Source organism: Acomys russatus, chromosome 5 (assembly GCF_903995435.1).
Source record: "Acomys russatus chromosome 5, mAcoRus1.1, whole genome shotgun sequence".
NCBI classification, from domain to species: domain Eukaryota; kingdom Metazoa; phylum Chordata; class Mammalia; order Rodentia; family Muridae; genus Acomys; species Acomys russatus.
Genome location: NC_067141.1, coordinates 61135665 through 61153327, shown reverse-complemented (window position 1 = coordinate 61153327; position 17663 = coordinate 61135665). Strand labels below are relative to the sequence as shown.

Here is a 17663-nt window from a genome sequence, read left to right as displayed (position 1 = left end):
AGTCTAGTTGCTGATGGCCAGAGAGAAAATCTGCATTGTTTGTAGGGGGCATAGTGACCGACTTCGATGGAGATGGGATGTTGGACCTCGTCTTGTCACATGGAGAGTCCATGGCTCAACCACTCTCTGTCTTCCGGGGGAATCAGGTATGCACTGACCTGGGAGGGGGAGGGGCTTAGCTTCCCTGAGACCCACGTGTGGATGAGGGCACAGGAACCTGGAAGCACATAGTTCAGGAAGGACCACGCCCAGGAGAATCCCGTGCTCAGCCCTCTGCTTCTGCTACAGGAACTTCTCGGTCCCAAACCTTGCCCCACAGCCTCTTGGCTCCCTCCTCCCTGTAGCAATCTTTACCCACATTCCTCTCCCCTTCCTCTTCTGCACTCGCCCCCTCCGCGTCCCCCCATCCTCCTCTTACTACCCTCCCAGCTTTCCTGCCTCCCTGCTCTATGCCAACCTGGCTGATGCCTGTCACCTTCCTTTCCTTCAGGGCTTCAGCAACAACTGGTTGCGTGTGGTGCCTCGCACCCGGTTTGGAGCCTTTGCCAGGGGTGCCAAGGTTGTACTGTACACCAAGAAGAGTGGGGCACACCTACGGATCATTGATGGGGGGTCCGGCTACCTGTGTGAGATGGAGCCTGTGGCACATTTTGGCCTGGGTGAGTCGGGGCCCATGGGAACAGTAGCAGATTCTGCCGCTAAGCCTCAACCGTGCTGTGCGATTCGGGACAGGCACACCCCCGGCCCTTGGCATGCAACTTCCCTGTGGCAGCACAGTGGATGCCTACCGTAAAGGCGACCACCTGTGTTCTGTGGTGAGTCTGTGCCTAAGAGAGAGGAAGAAAGGAAGGCTGCCCCTCGCCTGCAGGAGCCCCCACCCCAGGGCGTCTGTGGACTTAGCTCACCTTGAGGTCAGAGTACTTAATTCTCGATTCTTAAGCCTGCCCAGGCCATAGCATTGTTCACACACTGATCTGCACCAAATACATCCAGAGCAACTGTCCGCCTGACCTCTCAAGACCTGGTTCAGTCTTTAAGGCGCTACCCAAAGCCTGACATCTTCCTCAGATGGAAGGCTTGGAGACCTGAGCTGGACCCTGGAGCTACTGGGCTCTTACTACACAGCTTTTTGAACAGATCCAAAATCATGTTGCAAGGTGCTGGGCAGCTAGCTCCCAGACACAGAAGAAGCTGGCTCTCTCACGGATGTGGGATGTAGGATGTGGGATCCCATTCTGAAAATGCTTTGGTAGATCATACTTTTAGTTCTGTATTTTTTGTTAGTGGGGAGTGGGGGCATTCATGCATGTGGTGGTCAGAGAAGTTGGTTGTCTCTTTGTGGAGTTGGTTGCCTCTTCGGCCTTTATGTGGGTTCCAGGCATTGAACTCGGGACATCAGGCTTGCATGACAAGTGCCTCTACTTGTGAGGCGTCTCGCTGGCCTGTTTGGTAGATTCTTTTAAAAAAGAAAAACTATTAGGTATGCCCCAACTGTTACAGTTGCTCCTTGATCTAAACTGAGGTTCCATGCCAAGGTAAGTTAAAAGATCTTGAATTGAAAAGGCATTGGGCATACAAAGGACACATCCTCAGTTAACAGCATGGTATGCTGCAGAGTGTCAGCTGTGCACTTCATGACTATCCACCATTGCCCAGTGTCCCAAGAGAGGACACGCACACACACTCAAGGTCCTAGGTTCATTTTCTACTTGAATGTCTCTATTTTTCACATCATAATGAAGTAAAAAAAAAAATTACAAATGCCATCATCAGAAGTTGGGGGCAGTCTGTAATATCTCCATCTATCTCAGAAGAAAGAAAAAATAGACACAGGATGATCTCTGCACTGTTACTCATGGAACTGTTATATTTGTGAGCTAAGAACCAGAAACAATGTCTGGGGGGGGGGTGGTGCACATCTTTAATCTCGGCACTCAGGAGGCAGAGGCAGGAGGATCTCTGAGTTCGAGGCCAGCCTGGTCTACAAGAGTAAACTCCAGGCCAGCCAGGGCTACACAGAGAAACCCTATCTCAAAAAACAAAACAGAAACAGTACAAGTGTCCTTTGGCTGATGGCTAATGGCTAACGGTTCAGCACACCGTGCTACATTGGTGCTATAGGATGTGATCCAACAGTAAGGGGTGTTTGCTGTGTAAAGAGGTCTTACCTCCAAGGTCACCTTCCCAAAATGACAGTCATTAGAGCTAGACTGACAGCTATAGGTTAAAGATGGTGAAGGTAGGTGCCTATAGGGGGCATCTCCACAGTGATGGGCAGTAAGTGTCTCGGTGGCAGTGGCTACATGACAGAGACCTGTCCACACATCTGTTCCCATGGCGAAGCCCTGATTTCAATGTGACACAATCATAAAGCGAGCCACTAGGGCAACTGTGCCCAGGAACCCTTCTGCGCTATCTTCACAACCTGCTGCCTCTCCAGTTATCTCAAAATAAACCGTCTTTTTTTTTTTTTTTAAAGCACGGAGGTTAGAGGGAGATGTGAAATGCTTCAGGGAGTATGCGGGGATTACAATTAATGGGGGAAAAGACTGAAGGGTGCTGAGGAAGAGGCGAACCAGAAGTTCAGACATCTGAGTCAAAGATCCCCAAGCTCCAACCAGACACTTTCCCGTGTGTTAGCACCTCATGAGGTGATATGATCATAATATAAAAAGATTAGACAATATGTTCTCTAATCAATAGGTATATGCCAGCAGTAACACTAAGCACACATCAGATGTGCACAGAAATATAGAAAGGAACTGCTAAGAGTATAAGCAGTGCTTCTGTCTGAGTGGCTAGGTGACCACAGGGACTGCCACTTGCTCTGGGCACAGTGCAGGTCACTCGGTTCTCAGGATTTGGTCCCCACGAGTACCCTCGGGTGGTCATTATTATCTCCATAATAAGGAAGCTAAGCTATGGGTCTCAATGTTAGAGGAAGCCTGCCCATCAGCTCACGGTTCTCAGATGGCAGGGCTGGGATTCAAACCCAGGCCTGCATGAAACTCGGGTTTGCATTTTTTTTTTTACCCTATGTTCTAGTATATGTGCGCACATTCTGGTTTTTATAGAGAACACATAATATTTATGTAGTCTGAAAAGGAAGCAATAAATATTTAGGGGGACCCAGGGCCTGGTTATATGAGCGTGTTCCCGGGCTACTGCGCTTGGATGGGTTAGCTTGAGCCTGGGGCATTTGTCACTCCTAAGGCAGCCTTTTGCTATGCTGGCCCTACAGGTACAAGCAGCCTTTTAAACATAGAGCTGTCCCTCTCGCAGCGGTAGCTGGCAGCTGCAGTGTGTCTCACAGGTGCAGGGCTTTGCCTAAATTCTTCATCAGTCCTCCTGGGAATCTGATGACTTATGAACCATAGTCCACACTTTACAGGCCAGAAACCTGAGATGAGTGGAGAAAGACACTGACTCAGCTGACAGCTCCTGGGGGTAGGAAAGCGTTGGCTTTGCACCCCACCTGAGACACTAAGTTTCTGGGCTCCATGACTTCACACCCTGTGGCTTCTCTGTCTCTTTCTTTCTGACATGTCCATCCCCTCAGCTTTTGGGTATCCCAGGCGGCCATTCAAACACCAAGGTGGCTGCTGTCTCACACATGAAATGTTTACCAAGGTAGATGTCAGCCCTTCTCCCCTGGACAGAAAAGGAAATTGAGGCTCTGAGAATAAAGCGGCAGAGAGAGCAGGAGCTGGGCTGAGGCCATCTGGCCCCACATCCTGTGGACTGTCTCTGCTATTTTGAGATGTGTATTAGGGTTCCTTTCTCTGGCCAGAGTCTGTCACCACCAGAAGAGCCTGCTTCCTCAACTGTGATCACGTGGTGAGATCCAGGGTGCTCGGGAGCTATCTACCACCCATGCTTAGGGCTACATACACTGCACCTGGCAGAGGGGCGGGGGAGGGCTCCTGATGCCTGCCCTTGCTACTGTGTAAAGAATGGGACTTGCTGTTGGTCTGAACCAAATTGCTGCAAGGGTCCCCCTCCCTACCCCCATCAAGCTCCTCTTTTGCAGGGTTCCCTTCCCAGAAAGACGACAGAAGGAGGCCTACTCTTAGGAACAAACCCTTGCTAAGACCAGTATCAGACATCAGAGCAGTTCCTGGGATCAGACCAGAAGCCTAAAGAGCTCCACCCCAGCTTCTTCAGAGCCCCTTATGATCCCAGCAGGTTCTTTATGGGCTGAGCATAGTCTCCTTCCTCAGTGGTGGGGAAGCCAGCAATGGGGCAGAGCGGCCAGGGAGGGAGACAGTGGGAAAACCAGGTGTTGGGAATGACTGATGGAAAGAGACCAAAAGAAATGCTAGGGGCTGCTAGGTAAACCCAGGAAGTCTTAGGCAAGGCTCACTTGGATGCTCCCTGCCTTGAGAGGACGAGGCAAGTGAAGTTAAAACCCTGCTCTGGGCAGCTTTGCCAAGGAGAAGACTGGGAAAGGGGGCTAGCAAGACAGTGGGAATGCTGAGAGCATTCCAGAGGCCCCGGGGGTAGCTTGAACCAAGGCCTAGTGTTGGGAGTATTCAGCTGAAGGGATAGGAGCAAATCCTGGAAAGCAGGGTGGGGGCTGGGGGGGCTAGGCCAAGCTCCCTGGGGTCTCCAAGGGAGGCTGGACAGGGCCTGGCAGACAGAGGGGACACATCCCTGGCAGGTCCAGGAAAGCCAGAGTCAGCGCTGCTGTGAGAGGCAGCATTCCCCACCACAGCACTTGCTCTTAGAGGCCTCTTTAAAAATTTTTCTCTTGATTGTGACAACAACGTGTATTGATTATAGGAAAATGAGACAATACAGCAAATCATAAAAAGAAGTAAAAAATCACCGACAATCTCATCACAGTGCTTGGAATATTAAGTAAAAAAAAAAAACCAACCAACCAAACAAACAAAAAACATTTCCTCACTCACCCCAGCACCATTTGATTCATTCCTTCGGTTTGTGGTCACTGAACTCCTACTAGGTGCCCAACAAGAACGTCGTCAAGGGCCTTGCCTTGAGTACCCCTGTACTCCTATGGGAAGGTAAGAGGCATGGAATACACGATGAACAGACTAAACAGGTGAAACAGACCATGCTAAGATTGTATTATTAGGTGCCACGAAGAAAGAAACTGCCACCAAGCAGAGAAAGGAGGCTAGGGGTGGGGAGGAGCAGGGACAAGCAGGGAAGCTGGGTTAGGATGGGAAGGAGAAGCGACAGCAGCAATTTTCAAATATGAGGCCAAGCTTCAAATAAGCCTTTATCCCATGCAATGCACACAGGGGCACATTTACAAACATACATACGACGTAGGTTTGGGTTTTTTAAACAAGAACTGCTGATACTTCCTCCACTTGCTCTTTCACTCCCCTGCACAGTGGAAGCCTGGCCATCCTCCCCTCCCCCCTTACACCTATGCATTTTTTTTATTCCCCACCCCTGCCCCCAGCACTGCAGCGGTTCACTGTGTGGCAGCATTCATAATTTATTTACCAAGTCCCCTGTTGATGGACAGCCAGCTTGTTTCCAGTTGTGAGGCCGTTGAGGATGAGAAGGGGGCTCTCTAGAACACTTACTCAAGAAAGGCCAGCCCTGTATGACTGAGAAGTAGAGTGGGGGGGGGGGTAAGTTGGGGGGGCAGGCTGTGACCAGGGGCTGGAGCTGGAGGGGAGAGGGCCTACAAGAAGCCCTCCTGACAGGAGGCACGCAGTTCTGGCCCAACCTAAGTAACCCTGCTTGCTCCCTGGTGGTCCTCCCTCAGGGGATCACTCGCAGATGCTTCCTTCTGACGTTGTGGCAGTGTGTGGTGAGCTGGTGTCGGTGGGCGAATATGAGTGAGTATGCTCTTCCGCATACAACCCCCAGCCCTGCCAGCTGCATTTGCTGAGGCACACCTGCCTGCAGTTGCCTCTCCACACACTCCAGGCTTTACTAGGTCTGTGTGAAAACAATAAAGGACAGAAGACTCAGACCCTAGAAACCTGACGTATGCTACATCAGGCAGAAAAACAAAACCAAACAAAACAACCTTGGCAACCTTTCATAGCCTCGACCTCCAGGGGTTCCCCCCTGAGGACCCCACTCAGCTCTGCAGGGCATTATGGGTCCTGTCCTCACTCCAGGGAACCCTCAGCATGCTCTGCAGTTCCTGCACAGCTGCCCTGGCTTGTCCCTGCTCTTCCTGGGTGCAGACTACCTGCTGGCTCCATAAATAATAAGCTTTTCTGTTTATAGTGTTGAATACTGCCCACCCAGCCCCCACAGGGCTGCCTCTACATTTCCATACTGCCAGGAGGTTGAACCAGGGCACAGTCAAACCCAGAAATACAAACAAGTACTGCCAAGCCACTTGGCCCCCATGTGTCCCCACTGGCCTCACCCACTCAAGTTCTCCCAACCCCATGCATTGATACCATCCCACTCCGGCGTGCACACATCACACACACACACACACACACACACACACACACACACACACACGCACACACACGCACACACATGTGCGCGCACACACACACTTTCCTTTCAGTTAATTGTTTGTAAGTGACTCAAAGCTGCCTCCAAACCGGCTGGTGCTCATTTAGGGAAGGAAAATTCAGTGGCCCACATAAAAATGCCTTTATTAAAGTGCAAAAATATTCCACCAACTGTATTCTCACCATCTGTTTTGCTTGTAATTCTAAAGAGCGCAATTCCACATGACGCCCTGGCCTTTGTCCTTTCAAAGCTGCCAGAGGCAACTCCCTGCTGTTCCTGACCTCCGTTTCTGCTGGGTAACTGCCCCTCCTAAGGCAGATCCCTCCCTGCACATGGGTCCAGCAGAGTGGCAGCCTCAGAGGCCAGGAGCCAGGCCTGATCAGCAGCCTAAAGCTGAGGGACCTATCTGTCTGTCCAGGGACAGGAGCCGGGTTCCAGCCCCAGCTCAGACACCCATCCCCAAGTCACTTCCTACCTTGCCAAGCCTCTTTGTCTAAATCCAGAAAATGGGCAATGAAATGCCCACCTTGCAGGTTCAAAAGCACCAAAGCTCTTCCCTAGGTTCCTGCCCACCACACTCCACCTAATAACATCCTCCTGCTCTGCTTCCCCCAACTTCGAACCTCTGCATCTTCAGACACAACTTGCCCTTTCATACCCATGTCATCACCAAGCTGCTCCTCACCTTCTGACACGTCTCTGCCTCACAAGTTCATTCCTCCCGGACAACCGAATGAACTGGCCCACCGTTCTCACTGAGTGGCACCAACCCCGTCACAGCACCTTCCTCCCTTGTTAGGACAGCACTGTGTTCCTTGCTCCCACCTCAGTCAACACTCCCCAACTTGCGTAGGTCCTTTCTGTTCAATGCTGACTCCTAGATCCCTGTCCGACATTTGATATACGATGGTCACTCAGTAGGGGCAGTATCACAAGGGTGGAGCAGATAGGGGCTCTGAGGTCACACAGGCCTTGAGTGGGTGACTGGGCAATTTCCCTGCTCTCTCCAAGGCTCTGTGTTCTCATCTCTAAGATGACGATTTCAGAGATGGCCCCTTCCACATGATGGTGCAGAGGAGCGGATGTGTTGACACCGTGAAGCATTTGGCCTGGTCTGGGCGTGCCGTCAGTGTTCAGTGTTACCGCCGACCTGTCTAAGAGCTGATGCTGACAAGATGGCTGACAAGATGGTCAGTGGGACAGTGTTCATATCCCAGGAGAGAAAGGCCATGCTGCCCAGAGCAGTGGACTTTGAGGCAGCACCCCCAAGTTTCAGCCAAAGAAACGGAGGCCCAGAAAGGATGGCTTGCTTACTCATCTAACAGGCCCCCCCCCCTGGTGTGCAGAGAGAACCCAGTCCAGAGCTACATGCCCCAGTGGGGGGGGGGAGTGCAAATTTGGGTCTATGAATATTCCTCAACTCTGAGTTATTTGTGGTTTCAGTCAGACTATAAAATATATTCATGGAGCTGTTCTCTTGGCTTAGGTGAGAAATGCTTGCTTTTGTCTCTTTCTTTCTTTTTTTTTTTTTTTTTTAATGGAAAATGTTTGCTTTTCACATGTGCCGCTTAATTTGGGCACAGCACACCCTAAAAATGCCAAATTTCATGGGTCTCACGATTCTGCTTCAAAACAGAAAACCTATACTTGTCCTTCTTCAAACCCTCTCCCACCACACCCACTCTAGGAGTCGGGAGGATAGCAGTGGAGCCTACAGAGAAGCTTCCTCTGACTAGATTGGTGATTCTCAACCTGTGAGTCACGACCCCTCTGGGGGCAGGGAGGTGAAACAATCTGTCACAGGGGTCACCAAAGACCATCAGAAAATGCAGACAGTCGCGTTACTATGTGCAACAGTAGGAAAATTACAGTGATGAAGTCGCACTGAAGATCATTTTAAGGTCAGGGGAGCACCACAACACGGGGAGCTTCATTAAAGGGTCCCAGCATCAGGAAGGTTGAGACCCACTAATCTAGATGAATCAAAACTCAGACTAGGAGCTTGAGAGCTTGAGCGCTGGGATCTGTGTGAGGGGCAGGGCTATGGGTGCTATGAGTCCTGTCCTCTGAGCCCTGTCCCTGCACTCTTCTTGGCACGGCCTGTCTACGACCTGAGAAAGGCCAGCTGGTGTGGCCAGTCAAGCCCAGGTCGCCATCATTAGCAAGACCTTGCCACGAGGCTTCCTGACGAGGGCGCTGGGCAGACCTTGGCCGACTTTGGCAATGCCGGAACACCTGACCAATCTCCCCAAGCTGTTTTTTGCCATTCATACAGCATGCTGCTCTGGGGTGGGGGCGGGGGAGGGGTGGCTGTGTGATGGATTCACAAGGGATATTGTCTGAGCTTCACTGCTATCTTTTGTAAGCATTTCGGATCTGTAGTGGCCATCTCCGGGTGCCCTTCTACCCTTGTCTTTCCCGGGTCTTTACTTACAGCTCAGCTCAAGTGCCTCCCCCGACCCAGGAGTTTGTCCCTGACCGTGAACAGGACCTAGGCCAATCCCCAGGTCTTTACTCCAGTGTTCTCCTTTTCCTCCCTTCGCATGTCTATATCTGCCACATTTGTTTGTTCGTCTGTTTGCCTGCCTCCTAGATGGAGAGGGAAACCCACGAGAGGATGTTCCCAGTGACAAAATGGGGCTTGGCTCCCAGCAGAGCTCCGTAAATAGAAATGTGAGGGATGCTTGGAAGGTCACAGAGTTGGCTGTGGAGCTAGGATTTGTCCCCAAGACTCCCAGCCACCTGCTCCCCGGCATGTTCTTTCGGTGACACAGCCAAGATTTGAACCTCTGGCTCTGAAGTCAACTTTGCTTACCACCAAGCCGTACAGCTCCCCAAATTCAACCTCCTGCTGCCTGTTCTGTTGCCTAGAATGAAAGTTATCCGACACTGTCTGTTGAATTGTATGTTAATTTAATATAATATTAATTTAAATTGAGTAAAATGTTCAATTCAGCCACTCTCATCCTGCCTGGGGACAGTGGCTAGTGCACCTGGACAGGGTAGACACTGGGCTTTTCTATCACTCCAGGATGGTCGACTGGACAGGATGGCCCCCCCAAGGAGGAGCTTTATCACATCTTATTCCTCCCCACAGCCCTTGGGAGAGTGCTTAATTAGTTACTACCTTTGTTTAACATATTTATGCAGCACTCCAAGAGGCCCCCTCTCCTCTGCTCCTGACCCCTCTCCTTCCTGCCACAGGAAGGGATGAAGCCAGCAGCGTGGAGGTGACGTGGCCAGATGGCAAGATGGTGAGCCGCAGTGTGGCCCGCGAGGAGATGAACTCAGTATTAGAGATCCTCTACCCCTGGGAAGAAGACAAACGTCAGAACACAGCCCCATTAGAGGTGGGCAGAGGCCTCTGAGCTGCATAGTCAAAAAATAAAAATTTTTAAATTTTTTTTTAAAAAAGCAGGCACCACCCATGATCCTGAGGATAAATCTGTAGACGTGCCCTCTAGAATAATAATAACAGATGGTCTCAGCAAAGGGCAGGCTTCAGGTGATGGCTCCATTTGTGGTTTGGCAACACACCATACCCACATCTCTTTGACTTCTCAGAGAGTCCTGGAAGGCTGGCAAGCCAATGGGTTTTGAATCCAATGTACAGAGGAGGAAACCAGAGGCCCAGAGAGTGAACTCAAGGCCAGCTAAGGTTACCAATCCAGTTGTTGCGCTGTGTTGAGAACTGATCTCTAGTCTCCTAGTTCCCTTGTGGCATTTTCCAAGTACCTGAAGAGGCTTCCTGTTATCCTTGGATGAGGCTCAGCCAGCCCATACACCAGGTTCTGGAAGCTTTTGAGGATATAGTTCTGGTCCAGTTTCAGGTCTGTCTCAGGTACATAGATCTCAAGTACAGGGAGAGTTTGAACTGCATCTGTTCTTGCCCTCCCAACCCCCAACACCATCTCTCTCCATCCCTAGTGCAAGGCTAGAATAAGAGGGAGGGGCTCCCCTCAGGCCCAAGCTAAGAGCATCTCTCAGGCTGCTCTGTTACTGTGACTAGGAGGGGACTGAGATGAGGCCTCTCAACTCACAAGTGTCTCTGCTTCTGCCCACCTTGCAGTGCGGCCAAGGATTCTCCCAGCAGGACAATGGCCATTGCATGGGTGAGTTGCCTGTAGGTACCAGAGGATGGGGCAGAGGCTGGGATCTTCCTGGGGACTATCAGCCAAGACTCAAGACACAGGCAGGGGTTAGAAAGATAGGGAGAGAAAGAAAGGTGCCATTTGGTCCTTAGGGCTCCAGATGCCGAGACAGCCCCTCATGACTCACCAAGGTAAGAGTGACATTAGCAACTGCAGGCTGACTCACTTCACTGCTGGGCATTGGCAATGCCTGCCTGCCACGAGTATCAGAATAAACCTGGGGACAGCACACACTGTCACACAGACACTGAGGCCACGATGGATAAGCTTCACCCTGGCAGAGGCAGAGCAGAAACATTCTACGGCCGACCAGACTGAGGAGCAGCCAGCGAGGGGGGCTGACAGGCAGGCAGGCAGAGGGGGAGCATTTGGAAGGCATTTTGGGGCATAATAGGGTGTGGAACGTGATCACAGTGCATCCTGCTACAGCAAAGGGGAGGCCTGTAGCTTCCAGATGCCGGCTCTTATGACTTAATAAAGTCTCTCAGTATACTATGGAAGGAGACAGTGTAGTAGCCCAGTCTCCAGAAGATGTCTGACCCAAAATCTTACATCCTGAGGCTTTGCAATGAGGACTTAGGGAGAGGATTCTTCCTTCATTAGACCCAGAGAGATTGAGGCACAGCCCGACTCTTGTGGAGCTCAAAGCAAATAGGGCGGCCCACATATGAACAGCTGACGACCATATGTGGGGCCAGGGATGGAATGCGCAGGGGGAGTACCAAGGGAGGCGTTAAGCTATCTGGGGTAGATCCCAGAAGGCAGCCTAGAGAAATTGAAGTCAGTCTGGGACCTGAGGGATGCCGAGTAGGACAGCCACAGAAAGGGGAGTCAGCGTGCCCATGGGGGGTGGGGGGACACTGCCTAGGCGTTAGGTGGACAGAATCAGGAAGTATCAGAATTAGGGACTAGAATGGCTAAAGGAAGACATGAATGCCCCTTCTGGTCCATGTTCCCACCCTAGCCACATGATATATGGACTGCACAGGCACATGAAACTCCCCCCCGACCCCCAGTCTTCTCTAGATGCTCAGAAGACTCTGTGAGATCACCGACCTAGCACAGCACTCCTTACTGTCACCCAGAATGCCTTGTACATGGTACTAAGCACCATATCAGGCTCCAGGGATGCAGCCAAGGGGTTGCGTCAGACCTCAAGCGCAGGACGACACAGCACGAGAAAACGGGTCCAGAACCCTGTCAGCAAGGTGCTCTCTGGAGACTCTGGGCAGAGAAGTCAAAAAGTGCCACTGGTGGAGGGACTTTTAAAACCACAAAGAGTAGAGGGACGAGCCCCCAAAAGAGTTTCTTTGGCAGAGGAAGAACAAAGGCAAAAGGCATGATGAGGCTGGCACGGGGCTTGAGTGTCACAGGTGCTGTTCCAGCTGAGATGAGTCGGAGGGGGTAGCCCAGGTCAAGGAGGGGCTTGAGGCTCCAGGAAGGAGCATGGACTTTGGTCTTAGGCCCTTGGAAGCTAAGCAGGAGAGTGATGTCATGCAGTTCACATTTTTAAAAGATCACTCCAGCATGGAAGGCAGGAGGCCAATAAGGCAGCTGCTGCGGAAATCCAGGCAAGAGCCCATGGGGGCTGGGCATAGAGTGGCAGCAGAGTAAAGACAAGGAGGGCAGATGAGAAGTGTGCTGTGGGCCAGAGTGCATAGGGCCTGTTGAGGGATTGCACTGGGGAAGGGGGGGAGGGGGAAAGGGGGGTGCACGGCAGAGATGAGGCTGATTTCCACTGGTGTGGCACAGCAGTTGGTGATGGCATTGATGGAGCTGCGGAAAATAGAAAAGGGGCACAGAAGAGGCTTAAGGGCTGAGGGAAATCAGAGTTCCACTTTGGAAATGATGGGTCTGAGGCGTGTATTAGACTTCCGGGTGGAACTGCCACATAGGTCATTGGTGATTGGATTCATGAGCTTGGAGCCCAAAGGAGAGGTTATGGCCGGAGGCGGGGAGTTTACATTCATCCACATGTAAACAGTTTATCTAGAGAAAGTGTAGTGGGTAGGAGAGACCCAGTACCAAGCCTGAGCTCTCCCAATATGCACAGGTGAAGGGCAAGAGGAGCTCCCCAAGGGCACTGAAGTAGAGACAGGCTCAACAAGGAGAAGGGACATGCCCAGGGTCCCAGGGCAGCTGGGGAGACAGACCCTAAGCTATCACACACTGCCCACACTTCCCTGGTGAGTGTCTCCCCTTGCCTTGCAGACACTAATGAATGCATCCAGTTTCCATTCGTTTGCCCGCGAGACAAGCCCGTGTGTGTCAACACCTATGGAAGCTACAGGTGCCGGACCAATAAAAGATGCAGTCGGGGTTACGAGCCCAACGAAGACGGCACAGCCTGTGTGGGTAAGTGCTGCCCTGGCCACATTCAATAGCAAAGGAGACATGCCTTGTGCTGGGGAGTGGCAGGGGGTGGCTCTGGGTGGGCGCCAGACCACGGCCGTTAGCCCCTGCTTGCCCTGAATCCATGGAGGCTTCTAGACTCACACTAGTTCTCCAGGGGAGACCATGTCAGGTTTGGAGAGGCCTCATCACTACTACCCACACCCGAAGGGCCCCGGGGTGCTGTGTCCTTACGGTCTTGTGGTTATCACTCTACTCCCATGGCCCAGAGGTCAGCCAGGCAAAGCTGGGGTGGGGAGTACCTCCTCCAAGTGGCCTTTGGCGGGATTTCTCAACTGGTGTTTGTCTTCTTCCTCCCTAATTCCTTCCTCCCAACCAACCCCTTTCTCCTCCCCGTTTTCTATCTCCTTGCCCTTTCGTTTTTGCAGCTCAAGTGGCCTTTTTAGGTGGGTACTCTTCGGCTGCCTTTAGACTCTCTGAGCCTCTCTCTCAGGCCGCATATCTTTCTCTAGGCCTGGGACTTTGCCTTCAGTTATATGCACTTTAAATCCCATCAATAAAGGAAAAAAAATCTAACAACCTTTGTGGAAAACTATATCTCTCCTGCTGCCTACCTCTCTCCACACCCAATAGATTCTGCCATGTGCTCCTTCGAACGGACAGCAGGGGTGGCCATCTTTGAGAAGGGAATTTGGGAGATACTGATGGGATCTTAGTTGTTTGTGAAGCCTTTCTTTGCATGTTTTCTGAGAAAACAGAGAAAGAAAGTATCTCCTCTACCCAACCCTTCGTTCCTTCAGAAGAACCAAGACAGTCTGGTCATTTCCGTATCTTTGTCAGCTTCTTATTTTGCCCTTAACAAAGATGGCTCCCAGATGGTTGCTTGCTCGGTTGATTGAGTAATGTATCATGTGCCTGCTGATTTGGCCTGTGCTGTTGCTGCTATGTACAACCTGATTTCCTATGATTATGAAAGCCTTATTGGGTTGGTGGTGGTGATGGGAAGGGGAAGGGTGGCCCTTTGGGACTGTTGATAAAAATGCTTAAGTTTGAACTTGCTAAGTCTTCCAGCCTCTTTTCTGGAGAAATTATGCCAATAAACCCGCTGCTGGATATTAGCTAGTAGGGGCAAGTGGGGGTAAGTGTCTGAACAAGTACATGCTAACTGGAACACTGAAGTAGCTCTGACCCTTCCACCAGGAGGGACATGAAAACAAGTCATGACCTAGGGAAAACACCAGATCCAGGCACCATCAATGTGCTTGGGTGAGTGTAGCAACATGTGCACTTGGAGGACCAGGCAAGGCATGTGGGCTGGGCAAAGGGGCCAACACGGAGACGGTGCTCTGCATGCTTTACTTTGGGGAATTCACTTCTCCACTCTGGACCTCCGTTCCCTTTTGGCGAATGGCATGAGGGGTGGCTCAGCGCATCCCTACACCTCCTTTTCTCCTCGACCCCCCGCTGTGTGACTGGGCAGCGGTATGGCTGGTCTCCAGCAGTCCTGGTTTCTAAAAAGAACTTAACAACTCTGCTTTTGTAATATGCTGAGGAGCCTGGAAGTGCCTGTAGCCAGGGCACTCTTTGGGGATGATGTAACACCACAGAATACGCTCACGACCAGCTCTAGTAGGGAAGGCACATTATAAATCACAGATATATTCTTCATGGGGGAAAAAAGTCGCTTGAAGATATAATAAAACCATACTTAAGAATGCAGCAAGCCTTTTAAAAACATATTTAACAAAAAAACTACCCTTTTCTGATACCATAATAATACTCCCAATAAATCACAAAATATGAATTCTTTGTAGCTAGTGCTGTTTTTACACTCGGAACCAGGGCTTAAATGAAAAGTTTTAAAATGAAAACGGCTACAATTTCCCTGGGAAGCACATAACAACTTAAAAATCGCTCTACTTCCACCAGCGCCGTCCCTGTGTATCGACAGGGGTTCAAAGATCTGAGAGGGCCCTCGACTTGAGACTCAGAAAGATGAAGTAATTGAGGTCACCCTGCCCAAAGTCACAGAGCCAGCTGGCCTCCCAGCCAGGCCTGCAGCCTTTCCCACCATCTTACTGAGGGTTAGTGGTGGCATGGCACACTCACTGCTCAGATTTTTCCCTAGTCACCCCGGAAGCTGCTGCCTTTTCAGAAATGAACAAATGGATCTAAGATAGCGAGATGAGAGCCCACAGGGACTGGCTGCAAATGCAGCGACAGTAGGAAATGACAGGATAACAAGTTCCATTGACCAGCCACATACAACCGCGTGAGAAATGGGGAGGGGGGGAACCAGAGGGACAGCCTTCCAAGGACACCAGGAGCTTCGGTGTGACAGCCAACTTCAGAAGATGCGTGAATTCCATAGCACATGGGAGTTTCAGGCCATAGGATCTAGCTGTGCCATTTCATTCTACCTGGTAGGTGGGCCAGACGAGTCAAAAAGAGAAGTTCGAGACCCCGCCTAACTGTTAAGAACAAACTCGGGGTAAGAAGGCTTTCTGTGTGGCTCATTGATTCAGACACTATTGGCTGAACCCCTGCTCTACAATAGTGCCTAAGCGGGGCCCTGGGTTTGTAACAGGTATGTAAAGGTAACATGGTTGATACCCCTATACAGCCTTCCCTCCAGCCAGATGGAAAAGCCAAGTGTAAGGGTGGCAGGGGGCCATAAAGAGTTTTCTTAAAAGTCTAGCTAGATTCTCAGGTTGGGCACCAAGAAGCAAACTCCACACATTCATCCATCCATGTGTTCATTCACCAAGTGTTTATGAAGAACCTCACGGGTATTCTCATGAGACAGGTGACCAGCTCCCTTCAGCGAGAAAGTCAAGTCTCCTATACCCAAGGTGTTTATATTGGAGGAAAAAAAAATAAAAATAAAGATAAATAAACACACACACACACACACACACACACACATACACGGCTAAACTCTACAGAAGGCAGGCAGACTCTGAGTCAGTCAGCTTCACCTCCCCCCTGAGCCCAGGGCCCACTCTCCCGGATTCCATGAGCCAGGTGCTCCAGAGCTTCCCTTCCTGAGCCTTGTCAGCCACCAGGCCAGTGTCCCCAACCTCTTCTCCCTTCTTTTTCCTCTTCCTGAGACTTACAGCATCTGGACCCTCAGTGTCCCCTTCTGAGCACACGCACCCGTCTTTCTTCTGTCCCGCAGGCCCACTTAAGTTCCTGACATCGTTTTTTAGGGTGTGCTCGAAGTTATAAAAATTAAAAGCAGGAAAAGACCTTCATGGCAAGTGAATAACTCACGATCAACTCTAGCTGGGCCAGATGTGGGCTCTTTTCCAGACTTTGTCCCATTTTTCAAGACCCCTCATCAAATAATTTTAATAATTTTAATAATAATATCTACAATAATAATACCACTTTTAGTCTTCCTTGCGCAGCCTTCTGCAGGATTCACACACACACACACACACACACACACACATACACACACACACACTTATAATAACAATAATAGCTTTCAGTGAGTGAGTTTGGCATGTCTGGGTCGGATGTACACTCTTTACAAGAATGAACTTGCTTAATCCTTGCAGCAATCCTTAGAGGAAAGGGCTGTAATTATCCCAGTTACGCAGATAAGTGGTTCCTCAGGATCACACAGCTGGGACAGGCGAAGGTGGGTGGCATCCCAGTCTGGCTAGCCTACCTGAATGCTTGCCTACCCACTTCATCCAGATAACCAGCTGGTTTGTGCAAAGTCCACAGTCTCCCATGCTCCCCAGAGTCAAGGGCTAGGTGGAAAGGGAGAAACAGAGTCCCCAGAGAGCTGGGATCTGAGGCGGTCAGTCCTACCAAGGTCTCACTAAAGCCTGCAGGAAGAGCAGGCCACACACATGTGGAGAGCGCCCTCCCTAGGCCAGCCTGGCCACTTTCTCCCACAGCAGGCCACCTCCATCACCAACAGTTGCTGTCCCTACTCTGGGAAGGTGCCATTCCGAGGGCCAGGAGTCTGATTATGAGTCACTCTGGCTGCTATGGCCCCCTCCCAGGGCTTGGGCACCACATCCCAACCAACGCTGCTGGATCAAGCAAAAACTCCAAGAGCTACATGGAGACAGAAAGAATATTCCATTATCTCAGGGTTCCAGAGATTCTAGGCCCCACCAAACTCCCAGCCCAGGAGGATGGTCAAGTCCCTCTTCTTACCTCCCTGCTCATAGTCACTGGTGTCTCATTCCTTTTGTAAGGCCAGTAGCCAAGCCACAGGGAGTCAGAAACCTGCCAAGGGCTGAGACTGTGTCTCCTTGGCAACAGGCATATCCTGGAAGGACGAAGAAGGAGAGAAGCTAGGGCTAGTTAACAGGACAGATAATCCCACTGTCCCCCACCCTCAGCAGCTCTGTCCTTTTAAGCACCGCTGTTGAGCAGTGAAGTGGTCAGAGGGTACGCCATCAGAGGAGAAATGAAAAGCAAGAAGACACAAGAGCATCCCCGGGGGAGAAGCTAACATTTGCAGAATGCCCACTGTATGCCAAAAACTACATCCATGTCTCCATCAATCCTGACACCATCCCGCGGGGCAAATGTTACTGGTCTACTCTATTACCGAGGAAACTGAGGCCGAGGAAGAATAAGTTGCACAAGGTCACAGCCCACGAGACTGGCAAATGCTGTAATTTGGACCCCAAACTGTCTACTCCACAGCCTGGGTTCCTAAGCTTTGTGCTG

At 50.9% G+C, this 17663-nt stretch overlaps 1 protein-coding gene across 1 annotated transcript in view; it reads left to right on the top strand.

The window, feature by feature from the left end:
* The window catches only part of Crtac1 (cartilage acidic protein 1), a 122744-nt gene extending 108713 nt beyond the window's left edge, over positions 1-14031 (top strand). Inside the window, exons 9-14 of the mRNA XM_051146583.1 lie at positions 46-146; positions 491-659; positions 9667-9812; positions 10532-10574; positions 12825-12968; positions 13394-14031. Of these exons, the coding sequence (XP_051002540.1) occupies positions 46-146; positions 491-659; positions 9667-9812; positions 10532-10574; positions 12825-12968; positions 13394-13512 (722 nt within the window). The 3' untranslated portion in view covers positions 13513-14031. The remainder of the gene's footprint in view (positions 1-45; positions 147-490; positions 660-9666; positions 9813-10531; positions 10575-12824; positions 12969-13393) is intronic.
* The last annotated feature ends 3632 nt before the right edge of the window (positions 14032-17663 follow it).